General features: G+C 43.2%; 1 protein-coding gene across 1 annotated transcript in view; it reads right to left on the bottom strand.

The window, feature by feature from the left end:
• Positions 1 to 856: 856 nt before the first annotated feature.
• The window catches only part of ALPK1 (alpha kinase 1), a gene marked incomplete at its 3' end in the record, with an annotated part of 30,212 nt that continues 15,172 nt past the window's right edge, over positions 857 to 15,896 (bottom strand). The window contains exons 4-13 of the mRNA XM_081999662.1: positions 13,926 to 13,985; positions 12,191 to 12,277; positions 11,405 to 11,481; positions 9,677 to 9,772; positions 9,056 to 9,160; positions 6,581 to 8,624; positions 5,632 to 5,785; positions 4,411 to 4,573; positions 1,666 to 1,852; positions 857 to 1,053 (exon numbers count right to left, since the gene is read on the bottom strand). Coding sequence (XP_081855788.1) covers positions 857 to 1,053; positions 1,666 to 1,852; positions 4,411 to 4,573; positions 5,632 to 5,785; positions 6,581 to 8,624; positions 9,056 to 9,160; positions 9,677 to 9,772; positions 11,405 to 11,481; positions 12,191 to 12,277; positions 13,926 to 13,985 — 3,170 coding nt within the window. The remainder of the gene's footprint in view (positions 1,054 to 1,665; positions 1,853 to 4,410; positions 4,574 to 5,631; positions 5,786 to 6,580; positions 8,625 to 9,055; positions 9,161 to 9,676; positions 9,773 to 11,404; positions 11,482 to 12,190; positions 12,278 to 13,925; positions 13,986 to 15,896) is intronic.

Raw genomic sequence — 15,896 nt, 5'->3', positions numbered from 1 at the left:
ATTAAATGCTGGATTCCCCCCAGAACTGCTCCTTTGTACATCACTCCCATCCAGTGGGATTATTTGTGGGAATTAGTTATAGAATTGGTCACCAAATCTGTGGTGCTCACAGTTTCATTCCAGGCAGAAGAGATGTGCTGTCCTTAAGTGAGAACTGTTCTTCTTTTGGGGAAGTCTTCTGAGAGCTTGTTAAATGTTGCAGTCCTAAACTACTCATGTAAAAAATCTCTTGGTTCAAGAACACTATTTTTATCTTGCAGAGCAGCAGAGTTTTCTTGGCTGTTGTGGTTAAAACCGTATTTCCACCTGTTTAGATGTTGTGTGGTCACATATACACACACACCTCTGAAAGAAACTTTGTTATTTTTGAAGCAAACCAAAACATTACCGTTTGTTCCCTGAAGCATTTATACAAGTTTTTGAAAATTTTACAGATGGTTGAAATACAACTCTCTGCTTCTGTCTCACTCCAGCTCATATTCCATTTCCAAAGAGCAGATGGTGCCTGTTGCCCTTACCGGGTCTGAATGGATTAGAAGTTTATACAGTCTTGTAGTACACCTCTAGCTGAATTTAGGAGGCTCTTTTCTTACTCTTCTTACGTTCTTCTGTTAATTCTTACAGATGGCTGTCACAACACGAGGTTCAGATGGTACACAAGATGGTAACATGGTATTACCAGCCTGGATGCAAAGACCAGGACTTGCCATACCCATGCAGGTAACAACTGACCCGACTCACGTGGGTATCGTCTCAGTGGCTCTGTTCTCACAAAGACAATATTCTCCTCAAGGTGTGTAGTGTAAAATACTGTCCAGCTTATGGGTCATTCTTTGTGTGACTCTCTTGTGCGAGTCTACATTGGCAGATCTATTGAGGGTCTTGTTAGAGAAAGGCAGCGACAGATTTCATTGCACTCCACGTGTTGACTATTAAAGAAGTAATAAATTCCTCTCTTCCCAAAGTTGGAGCGTGAGACATCTTTGCTACTAAGAGAATGAATCTGGGGGTCTGTGAGGTAGATGATGCCTTTCCCGTTACCTGTCACCCAACCTGTGGAAGAAAGGATACATCTTGGTACCAAACATCAGAGCTTTTGTATTGTCGTACTCAGGACTGCCTGCCTGGCTCTGTTAATGCCACCTCAGTGATTCCCAGTTTGCACCTATGTCAGCAAAAGCAGAACCCTAAGAGGTAAGTAATGAATATTTAAAGAAATGAATATCCCAAAGATACCTGTGTGCCAAAGGTGGAGGCTGGAAGGTTTTATCCTGGGCTCTTAACCAAAGAGCTCAATTCTCCATTAGCTGATTAGGGGACCTCTTTTTAGGCTTGCCACTTTTAGGAAGGAAGAAGCATGACAAAACCCGCTGCCTCTTTTAGTGGTTCTCCTTCAGATGGTTCCACAAGACACATCCTTGCAGACTGGCTTTAGGCTAATTGGATGCAGATCACTCCGTGGCATGAAGCTGTGGCACATCTGGGAGCATGTGGCTCACGTGCTCTTGCTGTGGTGCAGTGGAGAACAAGAGCACTGCTCAAGGCGAAAACATACCTGCACATACCTCCCTCACTTTATGTCATTTAGAGACAGTACGTCCTTTATATAGCATATTCTGCAACATGAGAGGACAGGCAAGAAATGAAGTTCACTGTAATACAAACCTTGCAGATCAACAACAACATCTGTTCCATTGGAGAACTCATAGGAGAAATGGCCATAGGCCAGACCGTACTCGGTGGCTTTGTACTCGTTCTTTACAACCTTCGTGTTATTGGACAGCTTCACAAACTCCCCAAGGATGTAGGGCTCCACGGTCACACATCCTTTTATAGTTCTGTCTTCCAGTACCTGAAAAGCGAGTGGTAATGACAGTCATGCGAGCACAGATGTGAAAACAAGGACGCTAAAGGTCCTCTAAGTGAAGTCTTGTTTTGCCCTCCTAGAACTTTCCATGCATAAAATGGATGGGAAGACTCTTCATGTTAATCCGCTGCTGATTCAAAACACAGGCTGTTTAGATGTGGAGCTCACATTTAACTAGAACAAAGGGTGGTACAAGATCCAAAACAAAATCAGCCTGACGGGGCAAACTCCACGAGCAACGAATTCTAGAAATGTCTAGTTTGTCCAGCAAATAGGTAACTTTTTTCAGGACACTATGTCTAAAGAATAAGCTAGAAAGCTGAAAAGATTTGGGTAAACCTGCAACTCGTCCTTCTTCAGTGTGTAAATAACCAGTGGGAGGGTTTTGGGGTTTTTTTAGTCATTTCTATGTTCAGAGACTTGTAAGTGCTGATGCCAGACTCTCATTTAGGCCTTATTAGTGAGTGGCATAGAGCCAGATCTAGTGCCAGAATGGCTAACAGGAACAGTAATATGCATAGCATGCTATCATATACCTACTCATAATGAAACAGTGAGTTCAGCGCTGTACTGTGGAGGGTACCTCTCCGTATCCGAAATGCAAGTCAAATGGAAAGTTAAGCATAAGAATAAAGAAAAGATCCTTTACTTTCCTGCTGGAGGCTGGATGTCAGCTTTAACCTCTGTGCCAGGACACCCAGATGCGGCTCCTGCCTCTAACGATCAGGCTGGGTGCTGCCACAGCAGGGTCATTTGTCTGGCAGCTTTGCAAGATGTCCTCACAACCATCGTGCAGAAGAAAGAGGGGAGAAGCAAGAGCTGTCCTGGCTACAGTTACCTGAAACACGTAAGGCCGGTATGACCCGTGTGTTAAGACTTGGGGGCCTGTCTAACGCCACAGACTCCACGTGTTCAAAACTGAGCGGGCAGACAAGCATCTCCCATGATCAAAAGTGGCTGTTGCTTTGGTTGAGTGCTGGGTATATTAGCATCTGGTTTTTGTTGTTTAAACAGACTAACTGCAAAGTGCTTTTTCTTGAAACTTTTAGCATCAAGCTCCTTGTTTTTTCAACCCACTCAGGAGAGAAATTCTCATGACTTCACTGCCCCATCCTCCCAGGCCCTCTCAGATAAGTCCACATCCAAGCCAGCTCTCAGCCACTCGGCTCTTGTGGCTCTCTGCAGCCCATCTCCAAGGCTGGACCACTGGGATGGAGGAACAGAAATGCTCCTCAATGAGAGGTGGCTGATGGATCCGTGGCCTCGCTGAAGCTCATGGCCCTGCCAATTCCACCAGCCTTTCTTCATCCCTCCACATATGCTTGGCTGCAGGGAAGGCACAGGCATTGAGATAGATACTGGTTGTGCCGTCAGGGACAAGCAGAAAAGCAGCAGGCTGTAGGGCATTGGATCAGAGGTGAGGTTGTGTCAACAAGTTAATTGAACCGTGGTTTAAAGTTGTCCGTGGTTTAAAGGTGTCCTATTCTATGCTAAGGGGTTGTTATTGAGGAAAGAGCTTTTTGTGATAGCCATTTGACGGATGACTGAGCTGCCAGTGTGATATGGCCATGAAGAATGCAGGTCTCGCTAGGGGTAAGGATTTCTATTGCCTCTGCAGAAGACGTGGAGGGGTCTCAGGGGAACGCTGTACAATTCTGATCATCAATATTTAAGGATTGTGAATTCAGAGAAGAACCGGCTCAGGGCTTCACGGATGAACCGGGGAAGAGAGACCTGTATCTTGAGGTGACACTAAACAAGCTTGGCTTCCGTAGCCTAAAGAACAGAGGCTATGAGGAGATGTTATTGCTGCTCCTTCTTTAAATCGAGGCCTCAAAGGAGTTGTGAGAAGGACAATAAATACAAGTTGACTAATTTTAGGTTAGAAAATAGCAGAAAGTTTCCAGACATCAAGAGAGCAGCTCTAGAATGATTTCTTATCGGAAGCAATGAAGGTTAAAACACAATACAACAGGGTTGCTTTTAAGATAGGGCTTAATGAGTATTAAAAATGATTATGCAGGGGTTTTGCCTGTGATATCAAGGCACTGGATCTGATGAGTCCTTTCCAGTCCTGTGTTCCCTAAATTCAGCATCCTGCAGAAAAGGCCTCAAAGTTGTCCTGCAGCAAATCATTTCGCCTGCAAGAACCTCACTTGCCAGGTTCTACTGAGATTTAGACATTTTTGTGGTGCGCAAAATGGGCCACTTTGCTGCTCAGATTTCATAACTACCCCTGAAAACAGATGTTCATACACTGTTAGATGATATAAAAGGCTGGGTAGCTGCTGGGCTTCATTTACAAGTGACTTTCTGACTTCTAACACTACATGGCATCTTTTCTGCCCGTGCACCCATGAACTTGGAGCTCCGCAGGTAAGTGTCTTCTGTCCTGAAATAAGCAAATGCAGCTACCAGGTAAGATCACATGAATGACAGCGTGTCATCTACAGGTGGCCTAACTGCTTGTGTTTTAAAATCAAAATTGACCTAAGACACTCTTCCCATCACTTCCTTTGTATTGATCAGAAGACAGTTCTTACCAGGAGTACTGCCGATGGGACGTAAAAGATTTGGGTAGGCACCTTTTGCTCATACAGCCTTTTGTTGAATTCTGTCACGTAGTACTGGGCAGTCATTTGCCGTTCTACATCACTGAGATGATGAAGAAGTCCTTTTTCGTCTTTGTATTCTTTCCCAACATACCTAAACAAAAAGAGAAGCGTGTGGTGTAGTGAGACTTGCAGCAGACTGCACTTGGAAAGCCCCACTTGTGATGCAGAAACATCACTACAAAGCAGAGCCTGGCTGTTCAGAAGCAAAGCCAGCTATTGGTGATGCATTTAAAATGGCAGTGGTTTAAGTTGTGGTTTTTTTTCTTTTATAGCTCTTATAAGCATAAAATGCTGTACTGATCAATCAAATCCTCGGATGGGGGTTTCATAACACCGGAATGTTTGAAGTCAGCTCTTCTTGACTCTGAAGGTACTGAAAATACTGTTCTTAATCCGTAATAATTCATAAGCTACTCGTAATAACAAACCCAAATCTGCAATTAGCAGTTAGCAGAGCTCTCCTGATGCAGAGGCCTTTATCAGGCAAACAGGTGATTTTAACCCTGCTTCCAGAGCAGATGCATCCATTGCATAAACTTGCTGCTAAAATGAAAGAAGGCAACTGAAACACCTTTCTGCCTACAGGTATTGCGAGATAAATATAGAGAGATATCTGTATTGCTAATTCTCTAATGCAAAACTAGAGGCCAAACAAAAAGGAAGCAACATTCAAGCTCCCACGAAATTATCCCAGCACAGACAAAGGTGAAGTCAGGCCTAAGAGCTGTCATAAGCAAACGAACACTAACGTGGTTGTTAGAAGAGAACAGTGAAGTGACTTATTCTTCCCACAAATTAAAAAGTAAAGAGTTACACGGAGTGATGGGGAAGACTGCCAAAATGCCCAGGAGATTTGGGAAAGCCATAAAACATTCTTGCTCCAGAAAATCAGTCAAAATTTAACCAAATGTAAACTACGTTGAAACAGACTAAAGAATCAATCTTCTCCCACTGTGACTATGATTTCTGTAGTTGTCCAGCTAAAACTTGTACTGTCTTCTGAAAATACTTGATAAAAGCTACTATCTGACATAACGGGACTAGCTGAATGATAGGTACAAGACTGATCTTACCAGACAGTTTTCACTCATATTTACACAGAAGTAGCGTTGATAACCATTTTGTTTCAGAAACTGGTTTGAGCAATACCTTCCCAGGCTTTCTTCTTGGTGCAGGAAGTGTATCCAAAATGCACTTCTCTGTTTGCCTTCATTTGCCACGTTCAGGTAGTCCCCAATGAATACAGCCGTTTCTTGGCCTGTCCAGAGCCCTGATTTCTTTGAGTATTTTAAAAGAAGAGCAGCTACAAAAAGAAAACACCACAAGTAGAACGGACAATTCCACAGGACTGCTCTAAGCCTGTGCTGAGGGATGACATAACCAGCACCCAGGACATAAGATATCCAGGCTTCTCTGAAAGCAACGTAGGCGGCTATAAAATATATGCTAAGAGGTATCTAGGTACAGAGTTGGATATTTTATGTTAAGGACAAAAAATTGCTAAACAGGCTTGAGACATGCAAGATGGGATGAGCCCTAAGTGCATTTTACTTAATGAGCTCAATGAGGCAGCCTACAGTGCTGTTGCTCTTAGCTTCTCCATTTCTTAGTATATTGATCGAGTCTCTGCATATTAAGGTATGGCTGTTATTTATAATTAACCTAATAATCATTATTTTAAATACACAGTTTGCAGGGACAAAGTGTGCTATCTAAATGGGTGACGAAACCAGACACTCAAGTAATGGGGTAGAAAGGGCTTGATGAAGGTAGAAGGGCACAGGGAGTTCAAGCAGCCTAAGTCACCCCTTGCATGAAGCGATTGAAGCAGGAGGGACTGCATGGGAATGGACATGGAGCCCATTTCCATGAAGTTGTGACTGGTATGCAAATGGGTAGGAAAGAATAGGAGAAAATGGTTCAAGGGTGTGTTCTTCCATTGCTAAAATTCTTATACAAAAACTCATAAAACAACAACAACAAAAAAGTCCTAATAATTGGTGACTAAAACATTATGTTAAAAAGCCTGAGTCAAGACTGTTCTCTGTGGGAGTACCTAACGCTGTGTGAAAACACCCATTGCTGTGTGGAAACTTACAGTATGCTTTACGAAGCTGTTTAGACTTAAAAATTCCAGTAGGCGTCAGTCGCTGGACAAGCCAATTATGTTCTACTCCGGCCAGAAGCTGCATGTAATCGTCATCCCTCAGAAATCGAGCGTCAAGGATTTCTTCCTTTGTGCTCCCAGGCATGAAGATAAAACCAGTTCCCCTTGGGTTCAGAAATGGACCTTCAGGGGAACTCTTGGGCATCCGTGACGATTCGTACCATGAACTCAGATATGAACTGGCTTGTCTCTTGCTGCTCACCATGTCCTGAGACTTTTCTTCACCTTCTTCAGTAGTGGCACAGTCAAAGTGCTTGGTTATGGATATCTTTCCCCCTGAGGGCAAAGCTGTTGGTGCACCAGCAGTTGTTTGATGCTCCGGAACGGATGCCGTAGGATAACTGTTTACTACGTCTCCAACACCGATGAAATCAAATTCAGTGTCATCTATCGTTTCCGCTTGGGTGTCAACTTCAGGCACTTTGAGAAACCCATTTCCCACCACGGCAGATTTCCTCGGCCGGTCGTGCACAGAGAAGTCACTGACCATTTTCGCCTCAATGCTCGTTGGTAGTACAGATGCATGCCCATTTGTGGGGGGACATGCCTCAAACGAGGGATCCTCTGTGCTATCTCCAGTTTCTCCTTCTGGGTAGACCCACACAAACGGGCTCTGAGGCCGGGCCACAGGGGCGGTGCCACCCTCCCTGCCGCTGTCCTTGATCCTGCAGCCCAGCTCTACCCGGGAGGAGGACTTCTCCTCCTCCTCCTCCTCTGGGCTGGCAGGAACAGAGTAAGTGGTGGAGAGGGAAGGAACCGCGTCGTTCACCTCCTCTGCTTCCTTTTCTGATGAGCTCTTTCCATGGTGTCTTCCCTCCCGCAGCTCTTCTCTGCGAAGAGAGGCCTTCTCTCCCAGCCTCCCAGCTAGGGGTGTAGCTACCTCTAAGGAAGGCTGAGGAGATCCCCGGCAGCTCTGTAGCGGCTCTCGTGGAGAAAGATGCCAGGCTCTGGGAGGCAATGGGCGCAAGTACGCTGCTTGACCATTTTCATCAGATTCTGTTGTGCAACACCGCTCCGCCACTGAGCCCTTTTCCTGCTGCTGCCCCTCCCTGGGAGACTCTTTCCTGCTATCACAGTTCAGGTCCTCCCAGCTGGAGGAGTAACTTGATTTTGACAATTGGCACCAAGAACTCTCTGAAGTAGTGGTTTGACTTGTGTTTTGCCATCTGCTGAAATCACTGTTTTCACCATTTATTTCTATTTTTAATGGCTCAATCTCTTCATCGAAGGAAATGTTCATCCCATCAGAACCACTGTATTTATTTCTCTGGCCACTGAGTCTCTCTGAGCTACCTCCTGCGGTTAGTGAATTCAGCATTTTCACAGTGCCTTTCCTCTGGTACACTATGTCTTCAGTAGTACACACAGTGTCCATGTTTTTGGTTTCTGTTCTTAAGGTTGTGATACAAGCTCCCGCTTGGGTTTCTCCTGGTGTGGTTTCATGAATCCTGCAAGTATTTTTAAACACTTCACACACTGACAGATGATGCTGAGAATGCATGGCAAGGATTTTCTCAAAGTTGGCTTCCCCTTGCAGGATAGGTTTTTCCACTGTGCCTTTATAACTGTCTGGAACGTAAGACCTGGCATCAGAATTAGGGAAGCTTCCCACTTGCAGGCGCTTCTTCACGGATGTGATCAGAGACATGATCTCTTTGGCAAGCATTCCTTTCTCTTCCTCTTCTGTAGAGGAAGTGCTGTATGAATGCAGTTTTCCCATGGCTTCTCTACACAGTTGACTCACCTCACGGAGTTTCTCGCTCTCCCCGTAGAGCCATCGATGCACGGTTGTGAGGCAGAAAGCAGCTTTAATAAAACTATGGAGCTCCTGCTTGCTGGTGACGGGACTCTTCTCGTTCTTGGTGAGGAGGCCGATCTCAAAGGATTCTTTGGCTTCGGACAAGTAGAACATTCTCTTTTCTGGGGGACAGTCCTTAGAGTGACTGTAGGACAGCAAACACACCCCACGGATGTTCTGGGAGGAGAAGAAAGAAGAACGAAGGAAATAAAACCCTGGACCTCTGTCAGAGAGAAATAAAGGGAGGAAAAAATATGTTTCTTTCCCTTACACGATTTGAAGCAAACGTCAGCTCTAAGTGCCTGCTGCTGTGTTTCCCGGAGGGAATAACATCGCTCTTTTTCCTTTGAAATATAGCTGTAGCTATCAGAGAAGCAGCATTCCCAGATGGACTTGAAAGCCCATCCTCACTCTGTGGACAGATACTGCTTTCCGCCCATCTGCTCAGCTTCCGACTGGAGTTCAGAGCAACGTATAGCATCATACCCACAACACAGACACAATACCCTGTACGATGCAATGTTTGAAAGCCGGATTAGAGCCAAATTTAATAGCCTGCACTCTTCTCTTCTACACATACCACTTTCAGAATGAAGGCTAATACTTACCACGGCTGTGAGGACAAACAGCGGGGTGTACTGGCTGTAGGCTGCTGCTAGCTTGCAGGCCTCAGCAGCTGACAATAAGCGATGACTGAACTCTCGGAGAAGGCTCTAGTGAAATGAAACAAACAAGAGGGAAAGTGTCATTTCAAAGGCTTTCTTTTCAAAGAGATGAGTCTACCTGGTAAGCCACCCTGTTAGGCTGAAGAAAGGCAGGCTGGGATTTGTTTCTTCTCAGTTGTAGGTTCCCTGAGCTCTCTGAGACCTTTGACAGAGTGGGACATCCCGTCTTAACAACAGCCACGTCTGTTTCTGCAGGAGCCTTTTTGCTCAGGTTTACCATCGGTACGTCACTTTTTGACCTTATAAATTATATATTACACAGACACAGACATACACACTCTGTAAATATTCTTAACATTTTCTTTTTCCTGAAGCAAGGCATTCTTCCATCTAGGTGCTAAGGAACTTTTTCACCAGGAGCAATGGAAGTTTCTTCAGCCCTCTCAGCACAGGAGAGGACCTGGAGGAAGAACAAAGTGTGGGTGAATTTGTGACAACAACATACACATGTTGCCTTCTTCCATCTGAAGAATCTACACACACAAATACCAAACCAAGTCTTACCAGGTCAATCTCAGCATTGCTTTTAAAACGTACATAATCCTTCTCATTCATGGAAGCAAAGATGTCGGCCATAATACCCAAGGAAGTAGCAATTCCCTGAAAGAGAAATGGAAAATTATCACAGCGTTTTCTCCCTTGTATTTTGAATTTTACTGCTCACAAATAAAGTAGGTTCTGTGTAGAACATACCAGAAAAAAACCAGAAAACAAACAAACAAGATCTAAAGAGAAGCAGAAACCAGGACAACTGCTAAGAAATTCAGAGATGTCATCTTGGTAGGGTTTTATTATCTTCAACTTGCAGAAAGTGTAGCCTGGTAGATACATATGAGTTTCGATGAGTGGCAGCTATCCCTATTACCCGCAGCTCTAGGTTTCATGAATCCTAAACTTGCAACTTAAATGGCATTGCATTTTCCTTCACACTGCATTTTCCCAACGTGCTGTTTGTGACAATGAAAGTGAAGTCTCATGATATCACCAAAAGCTGCATTAAGCCCCTGGCTAATGGCTAATTTCAGGCTAATACCTGAAATAAAGACTCAGTCTGTTTTACTATTTTTTTTCAGAAAAGGCAAAAAATTTCTGTTTAAGAACTGCCCCATTGATCCCAGTCTTTCTAAAAAACCCAGGGTGAAGATGTCTAGAGTGATTACAGAATAAATGCTCATCGCGCATAGCCTAAGAGAACAAGCATCTTTTTTAACACACTTCCATAGCTTATTGCACTGTTTAAAAACCAAATAAACAAAGTTGGACAAAAGTCAAGAGTTCTTGGTGTTGAAATAGTTGGAGGTTTTTTGGTAATTTGTAATTGGTTCTATAGAACCAATTAAAAAACAAGACATGAACATGTAACATATAAATCTATGAACTTGCTAACTCACTCTCCCTCTGGAAGATTTGATCTACATGTGCTAGCTAAGGGTCTGCCCAGCTAAATAGTTAAGAACACCAGGAAGTATCTGTGTGCTTTCTGCAAAATTCACTACACATCTTTGCTCCCGTAGAAATGTTCTGAGCTTGAGGTCAAGCTTTAATGTATGGCAGAGGAGAGGTGACAAGGTCTGGTTTTGAGGTATATCTTGTGCTGGGATACAATTACAAAACTTCTTAAAGCATCACCCTAGGACTTGCAAGACTTAGGTTCACATTCCTGTTTAGCTACGGACACATGGTGTGACTGTTGCTTCATCTACAGCGGGAAGATTAGCGCGGCCAAGCCTCACAAAGGTGTTAAAGGCAGAAACAGTGTCTGCTGCAAGGTGTTCAGATACTGCAGTGCCAGGGAACATCCATCACCCACAACAGATAGTGTAGCACAGCTCATGTCTATATAGACATGCTTGGTTACTAGGAAAAAAAAAAAAAAAAGCCTTAGTCCTAATAAATAAATTAAAAATATCTATGGCTGCATTCTGGGATTAGTCTGTCCTTGTCAGAGGCACCTGTGACATCCTAGGTGATGGTTCACTTCAGATGATTGTGCTTAATGAAAACTATTACTTTCATTCCCCCGCAGGAAAAAAGGTGTCCGTAAGTATGTGTATGCATGCGGAAACAATGTGCAACACAGACTTCAGCTAGAATATTTGTCCTGCGCATTAACCTTGTCTGAGGTGCGTAATTGAAACATTATTGCTAAAAGACTTTTCTGAAGTCAACAAAAGATAATCCGGAATGATTATTAGATTGGCCAGGATATCCAGAGTGAAAAGGAAATACTACCTTTTTATCTGGTTGAGGAAGTTTGAAATATCCCACAACTGAAGCCCAAATCAACTCTGCTGCCTCATACCACATCCCTGAAATAAATCAGAAAAAGAGTCACTAAGCAGATTACTGCTACAGATGGCTTTCAATAGTTTATTTTACACCTCCTTGAGTCAGGAGCCTTCAAAACAGTGTAAAACCACACCATGGCATTTTTTGCTTTGGTGACACTGAACATTTATTAGTTTCCTTTAGCTTTTGGCTGTGCATAAACACACATTTTATGGTCATAAAAGACTTCAGCTCAACAGTCATGGGAGGTGAAAGGTCACATCAAAAGCATAAAAGTAAGGCTGTTGGCCTCAAGTACCAAGCCCTGAATAGAGAAGCCCATCATGCTGAAAACTCTCGTCTTGAGAGAGGAAATTGCTGTGATGCACTTGTGATAAACCACTGCACATCTTTGGGAACAGCAAAACTGGGAAAAGCGTTAGCAAACATAGAGTAGCACAGGGCAAAAAGGGAACAACATTTCAGAATGCTCCTCGACTTCTGGTAAGATTAGTAGTAAAATGATAATTTCTAAAATGTGTTTGCTTGGTACGTGGCTCTAGGTCCAAGCTGCAAACAGATGGGCGTACAACTCATCTTCTGTGGCTGTGTTATGGGCATCAGGCAGGTGTTCTGCACAAGCTAAAACTCTGACATATGCCAGACGTACCATTTTAAAGCTTGACTGCAAAGGAAAAAAAAAAAAATAGGGCAAAACCTTGAGCAGATGTTTATAGAAAAAAGCCTTACCAAGCTTTTGCAGAATCTGTCCTCTGATTTGTAAGCAGACTGACTGAATGAGAATCCTATCACTTTCCTTGGCGTATCGCCAGGTACCTGCAGAAAGAGTGGAGAAATTCAGTAGAGAATGAAAAATGTTGCTGTCATTTTAAGTCACTCTGAGGGTAACCTAAATCCCAGTAAATTGCCAGGATTCTCCCCACTGAATTCGGCTGGTTCGAGTCGGGACTTACAGTCAGATGACAAAGTGACAGTGAGTTAAGGAATATAAGCAGACAGCTGTACGAGTACGTAGCTTGAGTGACAGCTATACAGAGCATAAAAACAATCTAAAAAGTGAAAGGTACCTCTCTTCTGTGAAGTAACAAAAAGTCACCGTATATAAACATTGCACAGAGTCCCACCAAAAACCAGCCAAAAGGATTAATATGGGATATCTTTGCTGTCATCAGTACATACAGCAGAGCAAAATACTTTCAACCATTGGCAAAACACGTTTTCTTTTCAGATATCTGTATCTCATGAAGATTAACCCAAAAGTTTTCATGCTAACGCAGTATGATGAGTTACACAAAGTCATTCATTATCAAGTCCATATTGGATTTCAGAATAGAACATGAAATAAAATCGCTATGCTTTCCTAAGCGTGGTGAACATCTCACTGCAATTCTCAGCGTCAGTTATCTGTTCAACAACACATCTTCAACGGTAAACAAACAAGTATTATCATTTAATATTATGAAAAGAACCTTAAAAGAAAAGCATAATCTCAAGAGATGCAGTGTTTTGCATAGCCAGTTCTACTTTAATAGTGATAGCTGGTATTTTGTTTAAAGCCTTCTTGCATGAAGGCCCTTCTTGTGTGAGAATCTCAGTTTCACATAAAACCAAACCAGCAAAATCCACAGCAGGCTTCTTAAATTTTCTAAGTTTCATGGTTGTAGAGAAACCTGAATGCATTGACTAAATAAACCCTGAAGGCTAAGAAAATGGAGAACAGATATAAAACCCTAAAATATATTGTCTCAAAAACATGACTAAATAATAATGACGGATGTCTGTCAAAAGTGATGAATTTGTACCATTAGAAATACTACACATCTCTCCAGATCTGAAACAAGCCACACGACCAGCAGTATAGTCGTTTGACAGAAAGGGAAAAAAAAAGAAGTAATTTCTACAAACATCATCGTGCATTAAGGAATGATCCCATTTTTGCAGTTTGGCACGTCTATCCAGCAATAGGAGAAAGTGCTGTAAGAACCAGGACTCACTCTCTTTTTTTCTTAACCCCAAAAGATACCAAATAATTCCACTGCAGTCTGCTACAGGTCTAGAATAAAGTATTCATTTCGTCTGTAGGATCAGTGTGAATTTGGAGGATAAGCATTTCTCTAACAGGCTGGATTTTTGGGGCGGGAAGGAGTTGTCTTAGTTTTCTACCTCAGTCCATTGCTTGAAATTCGTCCACACTTTAAAATTCTCTGGGCAGAGAAATTAGTAGGAAGGCTGTCAATCCAGAATATTTTCCCACCCAGGTGAAGAGAGACAAGATGAATTACAGAAGTTTCAAAGCAAAGTTGCAGTTTCCACATTGCAGCAAAGAATGGTAAAGAAAAGAGAAATGTGGCGTCATTAATGAGGTCAGAATGGCTGTAATTCAAGCTCGTGTGACTGTTAAAATTAGTATGAAAAATCCCACCAAAATAGCAACTACGAAATTGGAAAAGAAATATATACGTACCTGTTGCTCCATTGTCATTAATAAGGCTGCTGAGGATATATTCAGCTTTTAAAAGTTTACCTGATTCAAAATTTAAAAAAAAAAAAGGAAAATTAATATAAAAATGTATCACGTAGCATGAAGTGAACAAAAATATTAATCAGTGAAAGTCCCTGCAAATTGTACTGTTCTGTCCAGCACTGTCAGTGTCCCACACTTAGCCTAAACTTTCCAGCTAAGTACGTGCTGCAGACGCTACCTCATGCTCAGGAATCTCTCTGACACAGGCTATTCTACACATACCACAAATATTGCAGAAAAGGCTGATGAGGCAACTGTTTCTAGCCAGACACTCACTTCAGAAAACCTCATTGAGAAGCTGTATGATATTTAACCTGACACATCCCAACATCACCTGCACATAGATTTGTTCCTGTCTATAGTCATAAACATACGTGCACTACGTTCTATACTATATCGTTGCACAGTAAGACGAAATTACATAGATATCTGTTTTACTTAACACACTAGACATTCCTGGAAGAGTGCTTAATCTTAAAACGTGAGAAAGTCTTCCCTGAATCAAGCTCTAGTATTTCTGTTGAATTTCTGTGCATGCTGTCTACATTCTGCAGTGCAGCTCCAGCAAACCGACCACGAGGAGAAAATAACAGATACCTTTACGGGGGAGGCTAAGGCTGCACGTTTGGTTTTAGAGTAAACCCAAGCCCCACGGTGTAGGAAGGTGGCTCCAGGCACTCATTTCTCGCTCTGCTCCTTCCCGGTCTTGGGCTGCTGCAGGATTCAGAGCAGAAGAGGTGGTAACAAGACTGGGGCAGGTGCTGAGCTGCTGGCCACCCCATGGGTTGGGATTCCCTGCTCTTATTTCTCTTCCAGAAGAAAGCAGTCTATCCTGCGTCCTTCAGCAACAGAGCTGACTGTTTCTGTCCCAAGGAAACACGGGTTTTGGAAACCCATTTTGGTCTCACTGGGGAGCTCACCAGGAGGGGAAACTGCAAATGAACCTCAAAGCCAACTGACTTGATGTCCCACCGCAGAAAGCATAGCTGCAGGCTATGCTGCCTCCCTGTCGCTCTCTACCATCTTAAGCACAGAATATATAGCCAAAAAATATATAGAAAGGATGCAGCATGCAACACAAAGTGGAGATCCTGCCTTTCACCCTGTCATTCAGCTCAGAGGTTTTGTCGCTTGGCTGGAGTCACCTGTGGCAGGCTTGATGGGCTGCAGGAGACACCTTAAGGTCTAATTTGATCAGCTTGATTCGTGTTGAACCTTTCTTTTTGTCTCAATGCTCTGGCTGAATTCAAGAAGGCTGCTCCAGCCAGTGAAGCAGTGTGTTGGCTGAACTAGCCCACCAGTTGGAGTGTGCCAGTACGCAGACACCATGGCAATGGGAGCACGAGAAGTCCACATCCACAAATAAAAACGGCTGTGCACGGAACTTCTAGTTCTCTGTTCTGCAAATAAAATATTCCTCAACTGGGTTTTTCAGTGCACGTTTGTCTGGCTTTGTTCTATTCTCCCCAATAGGACAGTGGGAAGATACATTAAAAATCCTTCAGGTGTTGCTCATGTTATAGGAATGATGGAATTTATTTTTTTAAATAATCAGTTTATCCTTGAGGGGTTGTAAGCTGCATTGTTTGCATAGTCAAGTGGTCCCACTGGAAAAAAAAAAAAAAAGCAGCTGGGACAGTGCAGAGAAAATGCCAGGATTCTAATTTACTTTTTAAACGCCCTTGGTCAGAAGTATAGCAATTCAGATATCCCTGTTTGAAACCAGCGGGGAAGATTTGTTAAGGAACAAAAGCTCCAATTAGTATTTTCCACACCCCTTCACAATTTTCTCTCCTGCTTTTGGCTCTGAAACCCTTTATACCAGCCCCTTTGTGCTAGTGAGAGGAGCTGGGAGGGCTCAAGGGGGCTGGGAGTGGGCTGTGCGTTTGAAAAGACGGCACCGGGGCCGTA

Source organism: Phaethon aethereus (genome assembly GCF_964289735.1).
Source record: "Phaethon aethereus genome assembly, chromosome: 4".
NCBI classification, from domain to species: Eukaryota; Metazoa; Chordata; class Aves; order Phaethontiformes; family Phaethontidae; genus Phaethon; species Phaethon aethereus.
The sequence above is the reverse complement of the archived record's forward strand: the minus strand, read 5'-3'. Positions and strand labels throughout refer to the sequence as shown.